At 40.1% G+C, this 23,077-nt stretch overlaps 1 protein-coding gene across 3 annotated transcripts in view; it reads right to left on the reverse strand.

Moving 5' to 3' along the window:
* The window catches only part of LOC118411386 (PH and SEC7 domain-containing protein-like), a 113,045-nt gene that overhangs the window by 56,374 nt on the left and 33,594 nt on the right, over positions 1-23,077 (reverse strand). For all 3 annotated transcript variants that reach the window (XM_035813644.1, XM_035813646.1, XM_035813647.1), the window contains exons 2-3: positions 20,902-20,968; positions 6,621-6,674 (exon numbers count right to left, since the gene is read on the reverse strand). In XM_035813644.1, the coding sequence (XP_035669537.1) occupies positions 6,621-6,674; positions 20,902-20,968 (121 nt within the window). The remainder of the gene's footprint in view (positions 1-6,620; positions 6,675-20,901; positions 20,969-23,077) is intronic.

The raw sequence follows: 23,077 nt of genomic DNA on the forward strand, positions 1-23,077 counted from the left end.
ATATGAGTGCACTATAGGTACTGCTATAGACAAAAAGCATTACATCAATGGTTTGTTAATATGCCTGACTATTCATTCACCACTATAAGGTCATGCTGATTTGTGGAACTGATATGAGTATACAAATACAGAAATGGCCGGAAAAAGTAGCCTTTATCATGTCAATATTCAATAATGCTATTCAAATGATGACTACATGTACATTGTACTTTGTTATCAACTACGGTATACTATAGCGCACAGTTTAGGTTACAAAGTGCTGTACATCAATTGCTATTCATTCATTACCATAAGGACAAACCAAAAACAAAATCTATGACGAACCCTTTACATATAGAACCCCTTTAGTATCAAGTAAACTGCCGAGACGCAAATTCAAAAGACAGTTCACTTTTGTTTAAGTGGTGATATAGCACTTTTGTCAAAATGACGCTACGAAATAATAGATTAAAGTAACAAATTACAATATTACAGCCAAGCAGGTTACAATATTGTACAAGCCTTTCAGTAGCACAGAGCCAGTATGACAGCACACAATTTGTGGTCACTAACATGGAGTCAATTAACTTAGATGGATAGAAGAGGAAGGCGAGTGGCAGGCACTGCAACACACTACAGTCAAACATGTCTATAGCGGCCCCTCGAGGGACTGGAGAAATATGGACACTACAGACAGTTGGCCACTATAGAGAAAATGTTGATCAATTGACCATGAGCAAGCTACAAATGATCTTTCTCACCAAGTAACATTGTCTCGATCGGTAAAGTCACCGACTCACCGACAAAGACTTGCACTTTAATGCTCAAGGCATGCATACCTTCTGCTACCGCCAAAATGACCCTGTCAGGAACTCCAAATCCTCGCAAACTACAATTTCAAACTCGGTGCAGGGTGACATAAGGCTGCAGTATGGTTGCAATAGGCAATGTTTCTGTATCAACGGGACCGGAAATCGTGTGGCCGTGGCCGCGTTGGACAGGTGGCCGCTAAGCCTATTTCTTAATCATTACGAATCCAAGGGACCGACAAAAAGTGGTCACTATGGCCAGGTGGCCGCTAATACAGGTTTGACTGTATATACTAGCATTGACTACATTCATCTTGTCATGTATAAAGACGTAAACTTGACTGCACTGGCAATGTCCAACGGCCTTGAATCATTAAAGATAAAGTGACTAAAACTCAGACCATTTGGATCTGCCCGTTATAGGCTACATGACACTTCAGGGCTCGAAATACTTTTTTCTGCATACCTGCACTAGTGCAGGTAACATTGAAATTACCTGCACCAGACAGATTTGACCTGCACCACTCTGAATTCAGGAAGTACCAAAATTGTTCAGGAACCATTGCTATTTTTTTTCTTTTATACACTCTATACTATAGGTGGTAACAGTCAATGCAGCTAATAACAATCCATATACACCTGAACCATAAGGCATTGATGTATAAAACCCAGTACATGGCCCAGTGCAGCTAAGGTGCAGGTAGACACCAGAAATACCTGCACAGCTCCAATTTTACCTGCACTAACCTGCATATGCAGGTGGTATTTCGAGCCCTGTACTTCGTTTCATACAGGTATTGGAAACTATCCAAGGCACATGCTCATACATGTGCAGATTGCTTTTTCACCAAAAAATGTAAAAAGAAAGTGCTTTCAAGAGATTTTGTACCCAATTGCAATATGTCTAGTATTAGGTCCGACCAGGGTCTGTTAGCAATTACAGCTAAATGTTTAATCAGATTTTTTAAATCTTATGTTGTTCTTTGTAGATGATTCATCAAAGACTTTGTTTTTGGTGCAGGGTGACCAGGCGACCAGGGTCTGTTAGCAATTACAGCTAAATGTTTAATCAGATTTTTTAAATCTCATGTTGTTCTTTGTAGATGATTCATCAAAGACTTTGTTTTTGGCTTGTGGTGTGCACATCAATTATAAGCTTTTTTTATTGTCAGAAAAAACATTAAGATTCAAACCATACTGTAATTCGTACAAAACAGCTACAAAATGAGCAAATATATGCCGTAGATTGCAAACACATCGGCAAACGTAAATGTGACTAATTACTTGGATTGCCAACATCAATTCCAAGGTCAAAGGAGAAGATGTGAAAGAACGAAAATCAAGAATCTGTTGTTTGGTATATCATACTCTGTCATTTCTTCAGCTTTCCTGACCACACCACCTCACCATAATGGATGCAAATTTTTTCGGCCATTTTTTTATTAGCCAAGTTACATCAGTTCCCTAATCAGCATGACCTTATATTGGTGAATGGATAGTCAGGCATATTAACAATCCATTGATGTAATGCTGTTTGTCTATAGCAGTACCTATAGTGCAGCCGTATTGATGAAAAAAAGTATAATGTACACGTATCCATCCCCAAAAGCATTAATCTTGACCTTTGTTCTGGTCTTGTTCAATGTTTTTTTTTTTAATATGCATGAAGTATATCTGCATCCATGTGCCCTTTCTATGAAACACACACATTTGTGGAGTCCTGGTAACCCCCATGTAGAGCCTTCTCATTATGCACAACATAGCTGGTATGAACAAGTAATTTAGGAACAGATACCATTTTGATAATATTAAAAAGTAACAGTAAAAATGTATAAAATCAGCAAAGTTAATTTTATAGTATCCCCAAATCCCCCATATGGAGCCCAAATTAATATTGGCTATCAATCATGATATTTTGACAGTTATGCATGGTTCACAAACAACTTCGCAAACATTCGCCATGACTTACGCCCCATAGAGTAATATACTCACCCGATTTACTAAAGACCAAAACCCGAAAAATCCCCATATAGACCCCCCTCTCACGGCTCGCGTTATGTATGGCCCAATTAGACGACGATTGTTTTTGAATGAGTAGATGTTCCTCTCTCTATCAACATTAAAACCATCCACCAGACCCGCTGGGTATAGATTTTATTGCGCCTTAAAAATGACTAAAATTTACAGTGACAAAAATTCTGCTTTCAATGGTTCAGGTAACCCCCTGGCATACCCTCTTAACTTTAATGCATTATCTTCAACTTCTGGTCTGTATCACTTTAGAACCCATGCTATATGAAAATGCAAAACTTTTGTTCGTACCTTAATTAGATTTTTCAGAATAGCCATCGAAATGTCAGTAATTTTCAGGCAAGAATTGTTGGATTTTGGAGGGTCTTTGAGGGGGGTCCCAGAACGCCATAACGAAAAATAGCTGGAGGGTTTTAAGTATATGGCTGTTCATAGTTCCACATACCTATCACACATAAAAAGTTTGAGTCGATTTGGCCGACCCCCATCTTCCGGCCTCTGCCTGGTTTTCTCGTGCAATGACTCTTAAATATTTATTCAGACGGCAACATTTCAGGTTGCCCCACTTCCAAATTATTACTTTCTTTAAATCAGCTACGTATCCAATATGTTTCCTTCCAGTTACCTGTAACTACTAATATGTTTTATCTTATCAGGAAATACAATTTAATACAAAAGCTTAAATACGCATATAGCTGTGGGAAAAGCATTGTTCCAACTGCAAAATGTCAGGTTGCGCACTGCGCCACCTTGGTTTAAAATCAAGTTGCACTATATTAAGCAAAATGGTTGCATTTGCAAGCTTGAGTGTGCAAGTGGGTATTTCAAGCACTTTGAAATTCGAAAAATTCGTTCTGTCTTTGAAAAAATTCCGTCTTACAAAAATTATGTACTGTAGATAATTTTTTATTCCTCACTGGCTTTCTTTAAATCTATCATATGAAAATACATTGGCCATCAATCGTTCCACAAAAGCCCCCAATACTCAGCCATAAATTGCTAATCCCCTACAAATAGGTTAATATACGACAGGCACATTATAAGGACAAAAGGGAGGTTACAACACAACTTTATCGCCATGCTAAAGTCTTGGACCATGACAGGGATATGGGCAGATTTCTGGCCGACTGTATGATCAAATACTGGATACTACATTTGATATGGTCTGTTCAGAGGACGGATGAGTCAGTTTGTGTCATCAGTCTTCATGAAGCTGCTGGGGTCGGGAGGCACTGATGACTAATCAATACAGCTGGGAGAGTTGTATACTGGACCTGCATGCGCTATACATGGAATGCTAGTTCACCTTTATCCGTGGGGGTAACCTATATCCATTGTTTTTAAATAAGAGGTATTTAGGGATACCAAGTCAAAGGCCTGTACTTTGTTTTGAAATATTTTGAAATGTTGCATTTTGAAAGCACCATCTGTTGACTTGATATCCTTAAGTACCCTGTTTTTAAAAACAATGGATAATGGCTACCCCACAGATAAAGGTAAACTGGCACTACGATACAAAAGAATAAAAAAATCATGTTGTAATCCCAACATCAAGTGATTTTGATATCTTTCTAACCAAGGACGTTACATCAACGTGATGTAACGTCCTTGTTCTAACTAAGTCTCTAGGATGTAGTTTAGACAAGGTGTGAAATGAACAGGAAATGGCCTTCATTTGTATTTTTGTTAAATGAAGACAATGTATGTGTCTGTCTGAAATATAATGTTCGTACATGCATGTGGTCATTAGGCCTAGGAAAAAAAATGTTGTGTTTCCTGTTTCAGTCCTGAAAAAATTAGGGTCGGTAGGTAGGGATTATCTTCTTTTTTTTCTTTTAATTTTTTTTTTGGCTCGCCAAAACTCTAGTGATACATATTACAATACAGTTGAACAAAGTAAACTGAAGTGCATGAGGACACTTCTCTTTTAATGTCAAACTTTAATTTTGTGCACAATAGATACATTTATCCTTCATTAGATAGAACAAGCAGTGTTTTTGCTTCAATAGGAAGCAGGCTGAATAAAAATTCTAACTGGAAACTGTGACTCCTCTGCCCACCCCAAAAAAAGTCTAGGGTCGGCAGGTTTTTCTAGGGTAGGTAGGGAAACAGGAAACACAACATTTTTTTTCCTAGGCCTTATCAGCCTGATGCCTAGTGTCCACATTATGTATTGTTCTTGTTGCAACCTCAATAGAGTCAAAGTCACAGGCTGTCACTAATGGCACAGACAGTTTTAGTGTGAACATTCAAATTGTTCGATTGCACATATCCCTCTCAAAACGAACACAAGACAGTTGTCTACTGAAATTGCCATCAGAAGACTGAAATGGTTGGGCCATGTTCTGCGGATGTCGGATGACTGTATCCCCAAAGTTGCTCTACATTGGGCCCCTGAGGGGAAGAGAAAACGGGGACGTCCTAAAACCACATGGAGACGTACTGTGGCTAAAGACCTAGCGGCCATTGGGATCCCCTGGGATGCTGCTCAGCCCCTAGCACAGAACAGACCCCAGTGGAGGAAACTTATCACAGCCTTATGTCCCACATGGGATGAAGAGGATAAGTAAAGTAAGAACATATCCCTCTCTGACCTCAGTTTCCATCTTGTCTTCGGGTTATAATTTTCCTTTTACTTGACCAGCCAAGGAAACTAATTATTGGGGCCTTTAAGTAGCCTCAACGTCTTTAAGGAATGGATTATTCCCGAAGCCTCCTTTCCAAGACCCCCTAAGTATGCAGACCGCAGCGCTGATATTGATTTCAAGTACGCCGTGTGACAGACTCAGCCAGGATCACAATGGCCCAACTTTAGTGGAGGGATTATCGGTACATTTTCATTTCCCTTTGGCTACGTCTCAGCCTTGTACAGTTAAAGTAAAGAGCACATTTGAGGGCAGGACGTGTCTAATGGGTTGCATCACCATTAGGGCCTGAATAGTTGCAGGAATGGAGTATGTGGATGGGCAATTTTACTCACTCTCCTTATCAATTAAGAAGGCAGGTGCTAAAAGCTATGTTGGTGTCCCTTTTTGCATTTCAATAGGGAACTTTGAAAAACGCCTAAATTGGCGATATGTCACCCTGGTAAAATGAAAATAAACAAACAAACAAACAAACAAGTACATGTAGATTGCAGCTCACACATACATCATTTTGTATTTAAATTGTTTCCTTTTTGCACCATATGGTTCTATGGTCACTCATTGCATGGGATCAAAAGATCTTTCTGTGTCTGAAAATACTAGAGATGTGATTCATTTGCAAAGTGATGACATCACATTAAGGGCAAATATTGACAGATAACATTTTTTATCCACCAGCATCGAGCTAAACGTATTACAGCGTTCAAACTTAAACACTTAATCATATCAATGAAGGTTAGAAATCTAGGTAATAAGATATGCAAGGTAATAGTTATGCAAGCAACTGGATATGGTTTTAGAAACAGTCAGATGTTTCAGGTAGTAGACACTACCTTTATGTATGACTTGGAAGAGCAGATAGCATATTTAAATTCTTCCCACAAAGCCCTGATAGAATACCCCAACTAAACTGAAGGTCTCTTTCAAGGTCGATATCAAGTCCTATTTATATTATCTGAAGGTCAAACGGCTTCCGGGACAGAAAAAGAAAAAAAAAATGTTCCTGCTTGCATGGATCAATGTTTAAGCCAATCCTTCTTTTATCTATTTGCTCACAATAAAGAAGCTTTGATACCTGAAGGTCATTGGTTAAACTAAACTTAAGGTCATCTGGTCAAGGGGTGAGGGGTCAAATGTAAGGAGAGCTCCAACTCACCCTCTCGTAGTGCCAAGACAACATCTTCATTGGAATTCTGCACCAGGTTTAGAACTGCAGAAAAACAAAAAGCGTGGTTAGTGACCTGATCGACTGATGAAAGACACAGGAGTGGAGAGGAAACTGTGGATAAAAGAACAGGGGCTCTACATCTTCAGTTGCCTCTGGGAGTGGCGTTTAAGTTATATCCTTGTACAGAAATACACTGTACACAGGTGGCAAAGAGGGGAGGGGGGCACTGTGTTGGCTGCCTATAATGGAGATCAGCTCTGCAATGCTTCCCCTTAGTGACAGTTTGTAAATAGAGAACATAGACAGGACAGCATTTACATTAACGACACTGACATATAGCTGTAATAGCTGTAATTCTATGTTATTTGTAGACCTATGTTATCAGCTGTGCTGCCTATAGGTCTGTGTAATGTACTCGTCGCATTTTGAATAAATAAATAAATAGCTGTTTGGTTACCAATGCTCCAATGGTTGCACGGTTAGGCAGTTAGAGGACACATACAAGGCAATCATCTTGTCAACCCAACATTGGGCAATGCAAGTTTTATAAGTAGTCTGAAAAAACAGGGAACATGTTCATAACAGGCTAAAATGCAAGAGACCGTCATGAAGTATCACTGTCAAAATACTTGCAGCACATGTTTAGATTACCTGGATATTAAAGCTACATTGTAGGTTGTCAATTTACATGGCAATACTAATAATCAAAGAAAGACCAAGTAATAACCACTTCAAACGTATGTCTTCCTCCATTATTCCAGCAGTCACATGTATTTGCTTTTGGCAGATCAGACGAGACTTGCTTTCAACTGTGTATGGTGATATTAATGTCTCTCCATGGTGCTGACATATTTGTTGTCATGGTAACTTCCCTACCTGCAGTTAGAAGGCTTTACTTTATTAATGAAAATTTGAGTAACCAGTGCAATATCATGATTTGTAATAAACAGCCATATCTCACATAACATATAAATAAAACATTGATACAAAAATGGCTGCATAATAACCTTATTCTGTGGTGAGAAGAACATTGTATGCCACTAGGTGTCATATAGGAGCTCCAGTAACTCTTTTGTCAGTATATAACCATTGCGGCCTGTCTATCATATCCCATAATGTAGTATAACAGCACATTTGTACAAGGTAATGCCAATACCTGACCGAGGTACTGAAACATCAGCTGTCATCATAACTCCTCTCCTTGCAGTTATGTATTTTCAATCTACGTACTATACAACAAACTTGTGATGAATGTCCTTAAGACTAAGTGCATGCTTTTTGGATCTCCTCGAAAACTGGCTCTTCTACCTTCAACCTCACTGAATTTGGTTATTGGAACTAGAAGTATTGAACAGGTGAAAGAGACAGTTTTGTTGGGGCTGCACATGGATCAGTCACTTACATGGGATTTGCATATCAATCATGCTGTTGCCAAACAATCAAGGAATATCGCCCTTGTGAGAAGGCACGCATGGGCCATGTCTTATGAAGTCTGCAAGGTTGTTGTATGCGCACTTGTATTATCAGTAGCACAGTACTGTCTCCCAGTTCTAGCAAACATGTCTGAATCAAATGCTCGAAAGCTCCAGGTTGTACAGAACAGAGCCTGTAGATTGGTGCTTAAATGTCCACTAGAAACACATGTTAAGCAAATGCATTCAGACTTGGGTTGGCCCATGGTACGAGAAAGATTCGCCATCAGCACATTGACTATGTTTTTCAGAATACTTGTCAGTAAGGAGCCCCATAACATTTACAGCTCCATCGTCCCTGTCCATTCTACCCACACATATTCAACTAGATTATCCAACTCCTTCAGTTTTAAACTCCCTAAGCCAAAAACAAACTCAAAAAAGCGAACTTTTCTCTACCGTGCCATCAGTCTTTGGAATGACCTACCACCATACATCAAATCTCTGCCCAACATCTCACGCTTTAAAAAGGCAATGTATCAAGTCTTCTCAAGCCAATAGTTTTTTTAATGATTGTGTATCTATTATTATCTGTTTGTATATATACATGTATGTTTGTGTATATATTTGCGTTTGTTTATGTATGTTTCATTGTTTCATATGAACCCTGGTAGACTAGCCCTAAATAGGGCTAAAGGGTATCGGAATAAAGGAATAAAGGAGGAATACTATAATGTCATTTCCTGACTTCATGTCTATGTACTTAGACCAATACAGTCAAACCTGTATTAGGGGCCACCTCTACAGAGGGGCCACCTGTCCATAGTGGCCACTTTTTGTCGGTCCCTTGGGTATTTTATCTACAAGTTGCCACCTCTATACAGAGGCCACCTGTCTATAGTGGCCAAATTTGTCCGGTCCCTTGAATGGCCGCTATAGACAGGTTTGACTGTACATATCTGAGACGTTTTAAAAAAAAAGAGAGAATGCATTATAAAAAACTTAAACGTTAAGTTGTATATCACAAGTAAGTCTTAGACCTGAGATGAGACGAGGATTATATTGTATTAATTGCTTAATTATCATTCTTGCCTTACATTGTACCATGTACAAATGTTGTGCAATAAAGTTCATTCATTCATATAAGTGCAATGAACTAACCACTCCTACATCATGATTTGTAATCAGTAACAGTACCTAGCATACCATTGGCTGAATGAAAAGCTGATTCTGCAATAAGCTACACATTGCCTTTCACCAAGCAGTATATGGGAGCTCCTGTCATTCTTCAGGCAGTGTATAACCATTGTAGTCTGTACACTATCCCCTATAGTGCAGTATAATGGCATGTGTTTGCTCATGTGTGAGTAGTTTCTGTATGCATGGCCATCACTAACGCAGAGTCTGACAGCCTCTATAATGACCACATGCCATGATGTGAGCAGTTTAGACCAGTTCTACATCCAGTTCCATAATGACATGCTCTCTCTGACCTTAACCCAAAGCCTGTTAAGATCAGAAGAACAAGGTAAAGTTTGCATTCCACACCAGGGCTCGAAATACCACATGCATATGCAAGTTTGTGCAAGTAAAATTGGTGTGGTGCAAGTAAGTTTAGACCAAACTTGCACCAGTGCAAGTTACTTTTGTCCTCTAATACCTTAGAAAAAGCTTACACACACCGAGAATATTGTCTGTCATTGAAAGGTAAAAGAAAATAACACTGAATAAAAAAAAGCCTAAATTTGTTATTTCTAAATTTGGTTAGATATCCAGGTAAACTATTTTTTTAAACAAATCCATCTCTACAATGCTAATGATTCCTAAGGTGCTGTCTTACCTTGATTTGCATATGAGTTACATTTGCATACTAAATATGTTCAACTGGTTTTTCCAGTTATATGTATTGTATTGAGTTGTTCTACCACTTCATTCTGGAGATGCTTAAGACTAGTTACTGTGATGGATGTCACTCGAAGAGTCCAGAAGAAATCTATGGATCTTATCGAGTTGTAGACATTGAATTGTCTTTAATTGAGGCTAAATTCACAGTTTTTATGAAACAGTTTATACAATTTCAAACCAAAAATAAAATACGCTACTGAAAAACAAATATCCAAACATGTGGTCTTTACCGGTATGTATCCCCATTTACTACTAGTCACGTACATTTGCAAATTTTCAGAAGAGGAGATAAGGGTTTAACAGTTCACTATTTTGGGTTGTGCAAGTAAGTTTCTTTTGGTGCAAGTTACCTTTGGCTTAACTTGCACAGGTGCAAGTTGACTGAAAAGTGTATTTCACACATGATGGTTGGTGTAGAGGACATCCATCTGTATATCAGGTGTAACTATGATGTATGACGTTGGCTGAAATTTTCAATAAAGTTGTACACCAAGGCCTCATTCTGCAGCAAGACAATACTGCTTGCTATATATAATATATATAGAATGAGGCCACACAAATTCTCTTCACTTATTGGTTTTCAGACATCTCTGAAAAGTAAGTAATTCATCAATCATAGAAATCATAGATTAAGCAAGAGGTTAAAAAATTGAGAAAAAATGTCACTCCTGGAAACTTTGTGTACAGAGTCAGAGGTACAAGCTCTCCTTTCACGCTGTTTTCAAATTCATCTTAAAATTCTGCATTATTCCCGAAAACAGAACCAATAGAATATATTAGTACTGCCTAAAGTTATACTTTTGGAAAGGAGATAGCAGGAAGAGCAACATTACAAGTAAGAGGGCAGACTGATGAGAAGACTGCATTCTCAAACATTACAGCCATCCAAAACATGTAGCTTTGATTGATTCTATTTTATTTTGTAAAACGTTGCAGCTCGTGGGCATCATACTTACAAAGAGTCAAGCATTAAAAACATCTCCACTTACATTAAATTAGTAAAATCATTGGGACTAAAACAACTTCACTAAATGATATTCGAGTATAAACAGCATAAAACTACAAGACTCTTATAGTCGCTCTTATAACACTGCCTAAAGTTATATTTTTGGGAGGAAGATGGCAGGAAGACTACTATTACAAGTACGAGGGCAGACATTTCAGATGTATGACTGTACTCTCAAACATTACAGCCATCCAACAAATATGGTTCTAATAGGATAACCATTGCGCGTTGGCTCCATCCACAGTTCCTATAAAGTGGTCCCACTGTGTACATTAGCAGAGGCGGGGGAGCTACTGATTGGTTTCAGACTACTGACAGCTTACTGGCCTGGGATCGATAGAAACTGGACAGTTTTCACAATCCGATTCAACTTTTCCTCTCAGATCATTTTTCATCTTTTCCTGTAGCTTGATGTTTGTTTCAAAATGTTCAAGAATCATCGTTAAGAAACGATGAAACATGCCCTTATTATGTGTTAAAAAATGTTGTCTTCCACTAGGTGACTCCTGTAACTCTTTGGCCAGTATATAACCATTATAGTCTGTCTATCATATCCCATAATGTTAGCCTGGGCATACCATCTGGGTAGAAGTTTGATCCTATGTTCAAATGACATGTGAAATTGCTATGCTATATTGATATCTTTTTTACTGCCATCTTATAGTTTTAATGGTAAATTTCACTGTTGAGTTTTATTATGATGTGAGTGGAATGTATTTCAGCCTAGAAAGGGCTGCAACATTTCATTCATTCATTCATTCACTCATTCATTCATTCATCCATCCATCCATCCATCCATCCACCCACCCATCCATCCATCCATCCATCCATCCATCCATCCACCCATCCATCCATCCATCCACCCATCCAAGAACCCACTATAAGGCAATAATTTAGTGCCATGGTTCTTCTCGTGCTTGTGGTGATAATTCAGTTATGGTAACCGTTTCCTTTCAACACAGGCGGGTATCACAAAGAATGAATCAATATCAATCAGCCTCGGCTGCAGAGAGGTATATACATCACCCCTGCCAATACTGAGGGGAGAATAAACGATGGATAAACATCATTAATGGCAAACTGTCAAACCTGATTAGACTCATCATATCAGAATGGTCATGTTTCTGTCATACACTAAAAGAATTTGACACAATCTCTGAAATTCAAACCAGACAAATATAGTTGATCAAAGTATTCCTACAGAAAAAATACGAAAAAATGGTACCCATGCATGAGTCCACAAGATGAAATAAATAAATAAATGATATACCACATGGTTGAACTCAACAAAGACTGAGAATAACAAAATCTATCCGTCGCATTTCTATCAAGCATGATTTTAGAAGCTAAATGTGTGAGATGTGCAAATTTTCACCAAGAAATTAATTAAGTAAACCAAACCTAAACATACAATATGTAACTAGACTAGTAGGAAATGACTATTAATCCTTTCTCAGTAACTGTTTTGAATTCAGCATATCCACAAAGACCTTTCTAACCTGAATATAATGCACAGAAAAAGCAGGATGCCCCTGTGGGACATTGTTCCGCTGTTTTCCATGAATATTTGGATATCATAAACATGTCCAAAACTGGACAAATTAGTGCCCAATCACCGTTGGGCTGGGGTCAAATGACGGCCCATTTGCGCTGATAACACTCCAGTATGACCATGAGCCCATAAATCTAACATCACACCTACAAACAAAACATCGGACGTCCGGACACCCTCCCTTCCCTTCACACTGCAGTAAACTTGGGGGAATAACCACAAATTTGGCACCAAATGAGACGGAAGCAAGGAGAGACCACGCCACCTTCCAGGCTCCAATCGATCCACTCCAGGGCCTCCGATATCTCCATGTTTGCTGCGTGCATTTCTACGGCTCGCCGGGTCGACCCGATCTCCCGCTCCAACAATTCCTGATATCGCTCGTATCCTGCCCGGATCGGGGGACCTCCAGACAGTCAGAACGGTTCCCAAACTGGCTGACGATCGCGAGCAGAGCCGGCGGGAGAGTTACGACAGTCGTGAATAAGCTACGCCTGATTCTTCATCCCGTGATTCGCTTGACGAATGGCGGGGTCCGGCCGTACCGGAGAAAATGGCACGTTTCCACGGCAGCGCCCGGCCACAAATGACCCGGAATGAGACATTTTATGGCCCCGTGAATTCTGTAATTAATTCGTGGGGAGGTAATCTGAATACCAATCACGGCGAGCACCAGGAGGCGCCACCAAGTCCATTATTTGGTTCCTGCAGTGCAAAAACAAATTATGGTGGACCGAAAAATAAGATGGAAACAGAAGCTGGTGGGAAAGGCTGTACCTTGGTACACACAACTTGTCAGGGAGTAAATATAATCAGATCAAAGTATTCTTCCAAAAGCTCTGAGTTAGGCTTAGATCACATTTCCAAACCGAGGCTCGGCCGGGCAGCTTTCAGGAGCGAAAAGAATGATATGAAAGACATCAAAATGCACAAAATGTCAACATACGATTCATGGGCATGAATATGTGTACATTTCTAGGTATACATTTCATTAATTTTTCGTTTCTTAAAACATCCCGGCAGGGCCCCGGTTTGGAAATGTGACCTATCTAAGACTTGCAGTTTTCAGGCTGAATTTTCACTTTACAGCGTATCAGAAACAGGGAAATAATTTACAGTGGCCCAGACACTGGTATTCACTCCGGCACCTCTAACCACCCTCCACCCCCAGGCTAATGTAACACGTAATGAGCACAATCATTCCTGACTTCCTAATCCCCCGGTTTTGTCCCAAATTCCCCAACAGATATTACATCTTTATTGCAGGTAATTATGTAGTTGTGAGGGATCTGATGCTCTTTATGAATATTTTTATGATATATGAATTGCGTCTTATGAATATTTTCATACTGTGTAATTTGTAAACGTTTCTATTGGTGTATATCATCATTAACTACATTGTGTGGTTGATTTCTTAATTGTAACTTTTATTGTTTATTCCTTATTGCACAGACACTAATAACTCCCATTTAGCAGTTATATGTACAAAGCTCAAACAAAGTAAGTACTAAGGAGGTACATTTGTATATTGCAGCTAAAACTAGGAGCTTAGTGGTCGATAAGGCCTGCAGCCTTTTCTATAATAATGTTACACAGTTTCATTTTAGTCCCTACTTATTTTTCATCACTTCAGGTCTAAAGTTTTAATAAAAACTGACTTCATTACCAGAATATCTGGAAACATAGTATGCAAATAATCACAACTCAAAAGTCCCAAAGCAGAAAAATCAATTTGCAAGTCAAACACAACCCATCAGAATCAACAAAGAGGTGATTAAATCGTGTTCACAAACAAGAAACCTCAGTAAAAAAACTAAAATTGTCTTGGGCCAGCAGAAAAAAAAAAATTGTGCTTCAGTCTTGAAAATAAGTAGGGTCGCCAGGAAGTGGTCTTTTTCTAATCCTTTTTTTCAGACTTTGGACAAAGTCTTACTAGTGGTATAAAATGCACAATCCAGTTTAACCAACTTAAAACTGGAATGCATGAGGATACTTACTTTCAATTTCAATTTTGTGCATTATATTTACGGATCTCCGATACAATTACCCTTTATTAGATAGGACAAGCAGGTTGAATAAAAATTCCATTTTGTACTGCATTTATATGTGACTCCACTGCCCACCAAAAAAAAAAGACTAGGGTCAGCAGTTTTTTTTTTAGGGTAGATTGGGAAACAGGAAACATTTTTTTTCCTAGGCCTGACTGACGTTCCACTACACGTAGACACATTTCTGAAAATGATATTACTAATATCCATATTCAAATTTGACAATTTGAACTTAAAATAATTTTCCAATTTCAACAACTGCAAGAAAAGTTTTTGTACTACTAGAATATGTGTTATCGACTATGTTTATGGCTGTATGATTTTAACATGACTCTGTGGAAATAAAATAAAATGAACAACCTGTAGCTAGTAAATAGAAACTTATAATGTAAAATAGGCAGCCATAATTGTGCCGTCCTTTCCACCTTGCCATCATTAATGACACTTTAATACCAAAATCCATTCACCCAGATCCATATCATAATTGCAATCTTATCCCCATTGCCCGAGTTTTTTTTACCATATGGAATCATATTGGTGGCTCATAACCCGGGTATGATATTTGATGATGATGAATATGACGCTGGCTGTCGACTCGGGCAGGATAATGAGTTTGTCGCGGGACCAGATTTATCGGCACCCAGCTGGCCTGGTTCCCCAGTAAAGGGAAAGTCATCTTGATCCAGGTTAGCTCACTGAAAAGCTACAGTAGTCTCCACTGGTTGTGACAGAGAGGACAGACGCTATATGTACAGTTTTTACAGGTTCCCCAGCAGGGCTCTAGCCAGCTCGACATTTTTTTCCGTCAGCAAATTCCCATTGTCGCGAAAACACTATTCCAGGAGTTAGAGAGACTGAACTGAGACAGGAGTTAGAGAGACTGAACTGAGACCTTGAAAAACAGGTTTTAATGAGATTATCATATGCGAAAGGGCACTGACACACATTGTCAATAATCATAACAATAGCAAAACAAACAGTGTGTGGCTTTTACAGCCATGGACGGCGTCCCCAAGCAGCCTGTAGCTTCCACCAAGGCGCTTTTATCAGATTTTTGTCCGTTAAAGTTGACGGATTGGTTTTAAAATTTTTCCGTCAAACGCAGCAAATTTCCGTCAATTGACGGAAAAACGGACGCTGGCTAGAGTCCTGTTCCCCAGTAAAAGTAAAGTCATCTTTATCCAGGTTAGCTCACTGAAAAGCTACAGTAGTCTCAACTGGTCGTGACAGAGAGGACAGACGCTATATGTACAGTATTTACAGGTTCCCCAGTAAAAGAAAAGTCATCTTGATCCAGTTTTACTGTAGCTCACTGAAGAGCTAGTCTTCCACTGGTCGTGACAGAGAGGACAGACGCTTAAATGCACAGTATTTACAGGTTCCCCAGACTAAAGTAAAGTTATCTCGATCCAGTTTTAGCTCATTGAAGAGCTAGTCTCCACTGGTTGTGACAGAGAGGACAGATGCCATTGACAGTATCACATCCAGAATAGGACTTCATTCTCACATGAGAAGCCACCTTGGCAAGTGACTGGCTGCTTGCTTACTCATCCGTTGACATCGACAGGAGAATCCATCATTACCGGGGAAATTTCCCTAGTTCTTTTTGACAAGCACAATGAACAGTGGACCATGGCTTCAAGTTGTTATTTTCTGAATTAAGTCTTGTATTTGATAGTCTAAGAGTAGTTGGTACGTCTACCAGTTTGTCTAAGTCAAGGTGTGGCTCAATTACAGACCTAAGACTGGCCTATTGAACCCAACTGCAGGCACTAATTATGCCTGGCACAATGTCTGAGTCATGATGTTACTATTTGCTGCTTTATCCCTGACTATTGAGCTGCAGAAATGGGCCGATCCCTCCACATCAGACACAATGGGCAGGGACGTATCGATGCGGCGGGGTCACAAAATCCATACCCGGCATTCAGGGGGTTTGGGAGCGGACCATTTGAGATATAGGGGTGGGCAGATGAGAGTTAACATTTGTGAATTACAACTGCCAAGTGTTCAGATCATTAACGTTCTTTTGGGGAAAGAAATTTCAATCGGCAGAGCAGACCAAGGGAGTGCGATGGTGGTGATCTTCCCCCCTTCTATGGAGTTTAGAGAATCTTAAGTTAAAATGGGATATTCCCAGGTTTGTTGAGGAAAAAAATTACGGTCACAGTTGAAGACTGTGGCCACATGTTGGCTATAGTAGTACTGTGAATTGTATGCCAGTGAGAATCTGCTCTCCTGTGTAAACGAGGATGCCTGGGTTGAGCACAAAGGCCCTCTTCCCTTCTTTAGAAAAAATCCTATTAGTTTAATTAATAACGCCATCAACTTCTTGGGGTAAAAAAATTACATGAAAAAAATCTACTTAATGATTATCACAGATTACCCATGATGCACCCCTGCCCTCAGACTGACAGTCCTCCTGCGCTGACCTTTTGACCTTGAAGAGAAATGCCTGATGGGAAGGTTGAATTATACATGTCCGAACATCTGTTGGTTCAGAGCGAGCTACAGTAAATCGATGCCCACCCCCCATCTTTAATTGATAACAGTTGCAGCCTGGCACAGTAATTCACATGCCAGGCACGACGGGTGCCCTTGACTCGAGGCACGCAGGCTCATCCCTGAAGAGACATTCTTGTAAAAATGCAATAAGGAGGCAGTCTGCTGATTCATAAGTCTTTCAGCACGTCTTACAGACATTCAGGGCTCGAAAGGAGGCAGTCTGCAGATTCATAAGTCTTTCAGCACGTCTTACAGACATTCAGGGCTCGAAAGGAGGCAGTCAGCAGATTCATAAGTCTTTCAGCACGTCTTACAGACATTCAGGGCTCGAAAGGAGGCAGTCTGCAGATTCATAAGTCTTTCAGCACGTCTTACCGACATGCAGGGCTCGAAAGGAGGCAGTCAGCAGATTCATAAGTCTTTCAGAACGTCTTACAGACATGCAGGGCTCGAAAGGAGGCAGTCAGCAGATTCATAAGTCTTTCAGCACGTCTTACAGACTTGCAGGACTCGAAAGGAGGCAGTCTGCAGGTTCATAAGTCTTTCAGCACGTCTTACAGACTTGCAGGACTCTAAAGGAGGCAGTCTGCAGATTCATAAGTCTTTCAGCACGTCTTACAGACATGCAGGGCTCGAAAGGAGGCAGTCTGCAGATTCATAAGTCTTTCAACACGTCTTACAGGCATGCAGGACTCTAAAGGAGGCAGTCTACAGATTCATAAGTCTTTCAGCACGTCTTATACAGACATGCAGGACTCTAAAGGAGGCAGTCAGCACATTCATAAGTCTTTCAGCACGTCTTACAGGCATGCAGGACTCTAAAGGAGGCAGTCAGCACATTCATAAGTCTTTCAGCACGTCTTACAGACTTGCAGGGCTCGAAAGGAGGCAGTCTGCTGATTCATAAGTCTTTCAGCATGTCTTACAGACTTGCAGGGTTCGAAAGGAGGCAGTCAGCAGATTCATAAGTCTTTCAGCACGTCTTACCGACATGCAGGGTTCGAAAGGAGGCAGTCTGCAGATTATAACTCTTTCAGCACGTCTTACAGACATTCAGGGCTCGAAAGGAGGCAGTCAGCAGATTCATAAGTCTTTCAGCACGTCTTACAGACATGCAGGGCTCGAAAGAAAGCAGTCTGCAGATTCATAAGTCTTTCAGCACGTCTTACAGACTTGCAGGACTCCAAATTCACTGTTGGAAATATATAGATGCACAGGTACAACTAACATCAAACTTTAACATCTCTCATAGTCACAGAGATGGACACAGAACCAGACTTTTTCGCCAGAGGGATTAAAGAAGCAATCTACATCCGGGCTCTACAACCATCCCTGAACAGAGACGGTGGGCGCCATAGACTTCCTGCAACCTATAATCCACTGCTTACTGAGTCACGTGTTCTATCTGCATAATGTGACGTCACAACAGCAGTGGATTGTTCATTCCTTGACAAAGACTGATGCTGTACAGTCGAAAATTTGGGTGAGTCCAATTTTGGTGTTGGAAATTACAGTTCAACTATTTCAAAAATCTCTCATAGTTCCTTCAAATGCCATAATACCTCCACATGAAAATAAATATACATAAATTACACTGGTTCTTCTGTTTCCATTCCTTCTTTGTTCGTTGATTATCTTCTTTCCTCCAAATAGGCACAGCACTGCATTTTAGAATATCTTATCTTTTTCTGAGACCATGATACTTTTGGGAAATATCTTGATAATTCTGCTTTTAAAAATTGCAACTAATAAGTAATAGCTTGGAAATTATCTACTCTTCAAACAGACTTTTCTTCCAAACTGCAAACAGCAAACATTCATAAATATGCAATTTTGACATTCTAATCGACTCTTTTTTGTCATTGAAATTTTTCTCTTCCTTCCTTTTTGCCCCCTGATATTCTTCCCAACCAACTACACACATCACAAACATACAACAGCAATCATTCCTTTAAGATAGCACAAGGTCCTACAATTTCTTTGACAGGATACAAATGTAAATAATAGTCTCCTGAAATGCATTGGCCAGTCCTTATACCCCCCTCACAATAGGCGCGATTCGATCGGACGACGAGTCTGCGAGCTCTAAATCACGAGGAGGCATGACCCTGTTGCCGACGAAGAAATGGCAGAGTTCCCCCCTTCCCGTCAGGGTCATGCCTCCTCATAATTTAGAGCTTGCAGACTAGTACTCGTCGTCCGATAGATTTTTGCCTAATGTGAGGGGGGTACAAAAAATACTCTCTAACAGGCAGTATCTCACTCCCTCTCATGGCAGGGTTGGGTCGCTCTCTTTTGAGGAACCCCTCCCAGGCAGTATAATCATATAAAAAACTAGTCCTATTTCCAAATCAACATGTCTCCTCTTGTATTGATATTTGATCTTTTTTGACCCGTCACACGTCAAAGTTGGTACAAAAGGCAGTCTGTCTTCATCAGTTGTCATCTGGGGCAAATTCTCTCATTGTCCTCCCCTAACAAAATGTATGGCTAACCTGGTTTTGTTCTAGATAATATACTGTGCATTGTGTGATGGTGAGGTGGCTAGCAAGCTTAAGCCCTCTTCTGTATCCAAGGGTTGCATCTTTAACATTGCAACATGCCTTGCCTTGCCTGCTTGTTCTACTAGGAGGGGACACAACCCATCAGAACATTTCAGATTGTCATGATGATTGTAATAATATTATGCAGTGGTGAGTCAGCAATTATCCTGTAATTTAAGGCATTTTTGCCCTGCAAAGATTTTAGTTTGGATTAAAAATGTTATGGTGACTGTCCTATGTTTAGAGAGACATACATGAAAATGTTGGCAAAGAACCCATCACACTTCTCAATACTTGTAGGCAATTAATTTGCTACTTCAATAAAAAGCACAATTAATCACCTGCACCAAGTTTCCCTCCTCTTAGCTGAAGAATAGCCCTGAGAAAATAACCTTCACTGATGAATGTATACCTGCTTGGAAATTAACGCTTTATCTAAGGGGTAACATGTAAGGGCTCAGACATGTGTGTCAGGCTCACACATGTGTGTCAGACTCAGAGACATATGTGTCAGGCTCACACATGTGTGTCAGACTCTGAGACATATGTGTCAGGCTCACACATGTGTGTCAGGCTCAGACATATGTGTCAGGCTCACACATATGTGTCAGGCTCACACATGTGTGTCAGGCTCACACATGTGTGTCAGGCTCAGAGACATATGTGTCAGGCTCACACATGTGTGTCAGACTCAGAGACATATGTGTCAGGCTCACACATGTGTGTCAGGCTCAGACATATGTGTCAGGCTCACACATATGTGTCAGGCTCAGGCACGAGTGTCAGGCTCAGACATGTGTGTCAGGCTCACACATGTGTGTCAGGCTCACACGTGTGTCAGGCTCACACATGTGTGTCAGGCTCACACATGTGTGTCAGGCTCACACATGTGTGTCAGGCTCACACATGTGTGTCAGGCTCACACATGTGTGTCAGGCTCACACATGTGTGTCAGGCTCACACATGTGTGTCAGGCTCACACATGTGTGTCAGGCTCACACATGTGTGTCAGGCTCACGCATGTGTGTCAGGCTCACACATGTGTGTCAGGCTCTGACGTGTGTCAGGCTCAGACATGTGTGTCAGGCTCAGACATGTGTGTCAGGCTCAGGCATGTGTTTCAAGCTCAGACACATGTTCACCTTGTAAAAGATTGTATTTTTACATAATGTTCACGGCATAACAATTTCTGGTCATGTGTTGGTAATATAAAGTTTAATCTTTATTCATGTGTCAATTATATTTATTGCCAACACAGATGATTTCTCATGCTAAGTCATGAAGTTGTATGTTCCTACCTTCGTCCTTGGAGAGCCCATGGACTGGTCTGCCATCCACTTCCAGGATCACATCCCCCACATGGATCTGTATGGGGCAAAACAACATGGGTCAATAACGCCTCCTGTCTGTCAGGCATGGTACTGCATGGTGGCACAACAACATGGGTCAGAAACGCCATCTGTCTGTCAGGCATGGTACTGCAGAATCAAGCATCCCTGACATCATATGGCAAATGATATCATGATCTTTTATCATTCCTTTAACATAATTTGAGCTTTTAAATACGTGTATAATCCATTCATTTAGCACAGGACACAAGCTTACAGGGCACAATGACATGGGTGACAAATGCCATCTGTCTGCCAGACATGGTACTGCAGAGACAAGCATCCAGGCCATGCTCATGGCAAATGATATCATGAGCGTTCCTTCGACGTAATTTGAGCATTTAAATATCATTTTATAATATCATTATCTTTCTAGTGGTCCTTGAACGTAATCTGAGCTTTCAAATACATCTATGATCCATTCAGTTTGCAAAGGGGACAACAACATGCGTCAGAAACGCCACCTTTCTGCCAGACATTGCACTGCAGAGTCAATCATTCCAGCCATGTTCGTGGCAAATGATTACCATTGTTTTTTTTAGCATTCTAGCAATGTAATTTGAGCTTTTAAATTTCATTCGTTCAGTTTGCTTGGGACACAAGCATACAGGGCACAATGCCATGGGTCAGAAATGCCACCTGTCTGTCAGATATGGTACTGCAGAGTCTGGCATCCAACAAGTCCTAAAACGTAGTAAAAACAAATAAAATCATTTCTCATGTAGCCATGTGATTAATGAGCTTGCTTTAATTAGAATACCAAGGCCACCCTGTACAGGACACAGGGTAAGAAATGCCTCCTGTCTGTCATATGTAGTACTGCAGGGTCCTCAGAATCTTGAGTGAAACCACATATTAAGTTCAAGGGATAAAATTGACCCTTGTTTCTCATAGTATTTTGTTCAGTATGATGTTTTCAGTTTTTTCAGAGTTTGTTCAGATTGAAGTACTGCAAGAAAATACTGTCCATGTCACAACATGCCAGCAAAAGGAATGCCAAGATTTAGCCAGCACTTTTCTGCAAGGCAAAAGCGCCACCTTGGTTCTGCCATTAGCACTGCATCTTACTTACACAACATTCATTACCTATGCATGTGAGGGTCTTCGGCATCTACTAGTACTGTAGTTCCAAAACCAAGAACTACCTACTGATTAAATTTTGTACATTAGCCATACAATAGCACAGAAGCATTGTACAGTGAAGGACATTATTCAGATCTGACCACTATTGGCTACAAACCAATATGAACATTTTGCCAGCAGATGTTTTCATATACTTTATTTATTTATCTATTTATCTATGGATCATTAAGGCAATCCCTTGCTCCCCAAATCTGAGAGCCAAGGAAATGGTGTATTGTACATCTAAGTTGAACTGCTAACTGCACCACAGCCTCCAGCAATAGGAGTGAGGTCCAGCAAATTTTGCATCGGTTTTGTTGAAAAAACAACAACAAAAAACACAACAGCAACCCTGTTTTCAACATCAGTTCAGCAGTTGGCCCTATTTTCATAGCTTATACTTTGTCTTTTCTTAAACATGTAAGCAATATTGATCGGAATTTCTAGGATCCTGATTTGAAAATATTTCTAAAATTGCTGAAAAAAATTGAAATTTCCGTTGAGTATACAGGGAAAGTCCTGGTACGCATAGCATATAGTATCTGCAAATCAGATATAATTTTCAATTTCTATGTGCAGTCATCAGCTGTCAGCATTCACCTATACAAACATGTACTAAATATCTCTGCAGTATCAACCAATGAAATACATTGATATTGCCTGATCTAAAATGTATTTCATTACCAACGCAGAGGTTTCATGCTGACCTTTGACAAACTGATGAGGTCACTGCAGATCATTGACCTTTTGGCCATTTTCTAAATGATGACATTTACACCATCAGTTACTGACAGGGGCTATTGTCAGGTTCTTAAGATGGAATAATGCTAGACGTTTACCTTTATTGGGGTGCGGGGGTGGGGGAGCTACATGTACATCCATTGTATAAAAAAATGTATTTGGTATTTATTTTATAGGAATAGTAAGTGTACAATTTTTCAAGATACTGCATTTTAAAACCACA

The sequence above is a fragment of the Branchiostoma floridae genome, chromosome 3 (genome assembly GCF_000003815.2).
Source record: "Branchiostoma floridae strain S238N-H82 chromosome 3, Bfl_VNyyK, whole genome shotgun sequence".
NCBI classification, from domain to species: Eukaryota; Metazoa; Chordata; class Leptocardii; order Amphioxiformes; family Branchiostomatidae; genus Branchiostoma; species Branchiostoma floridae.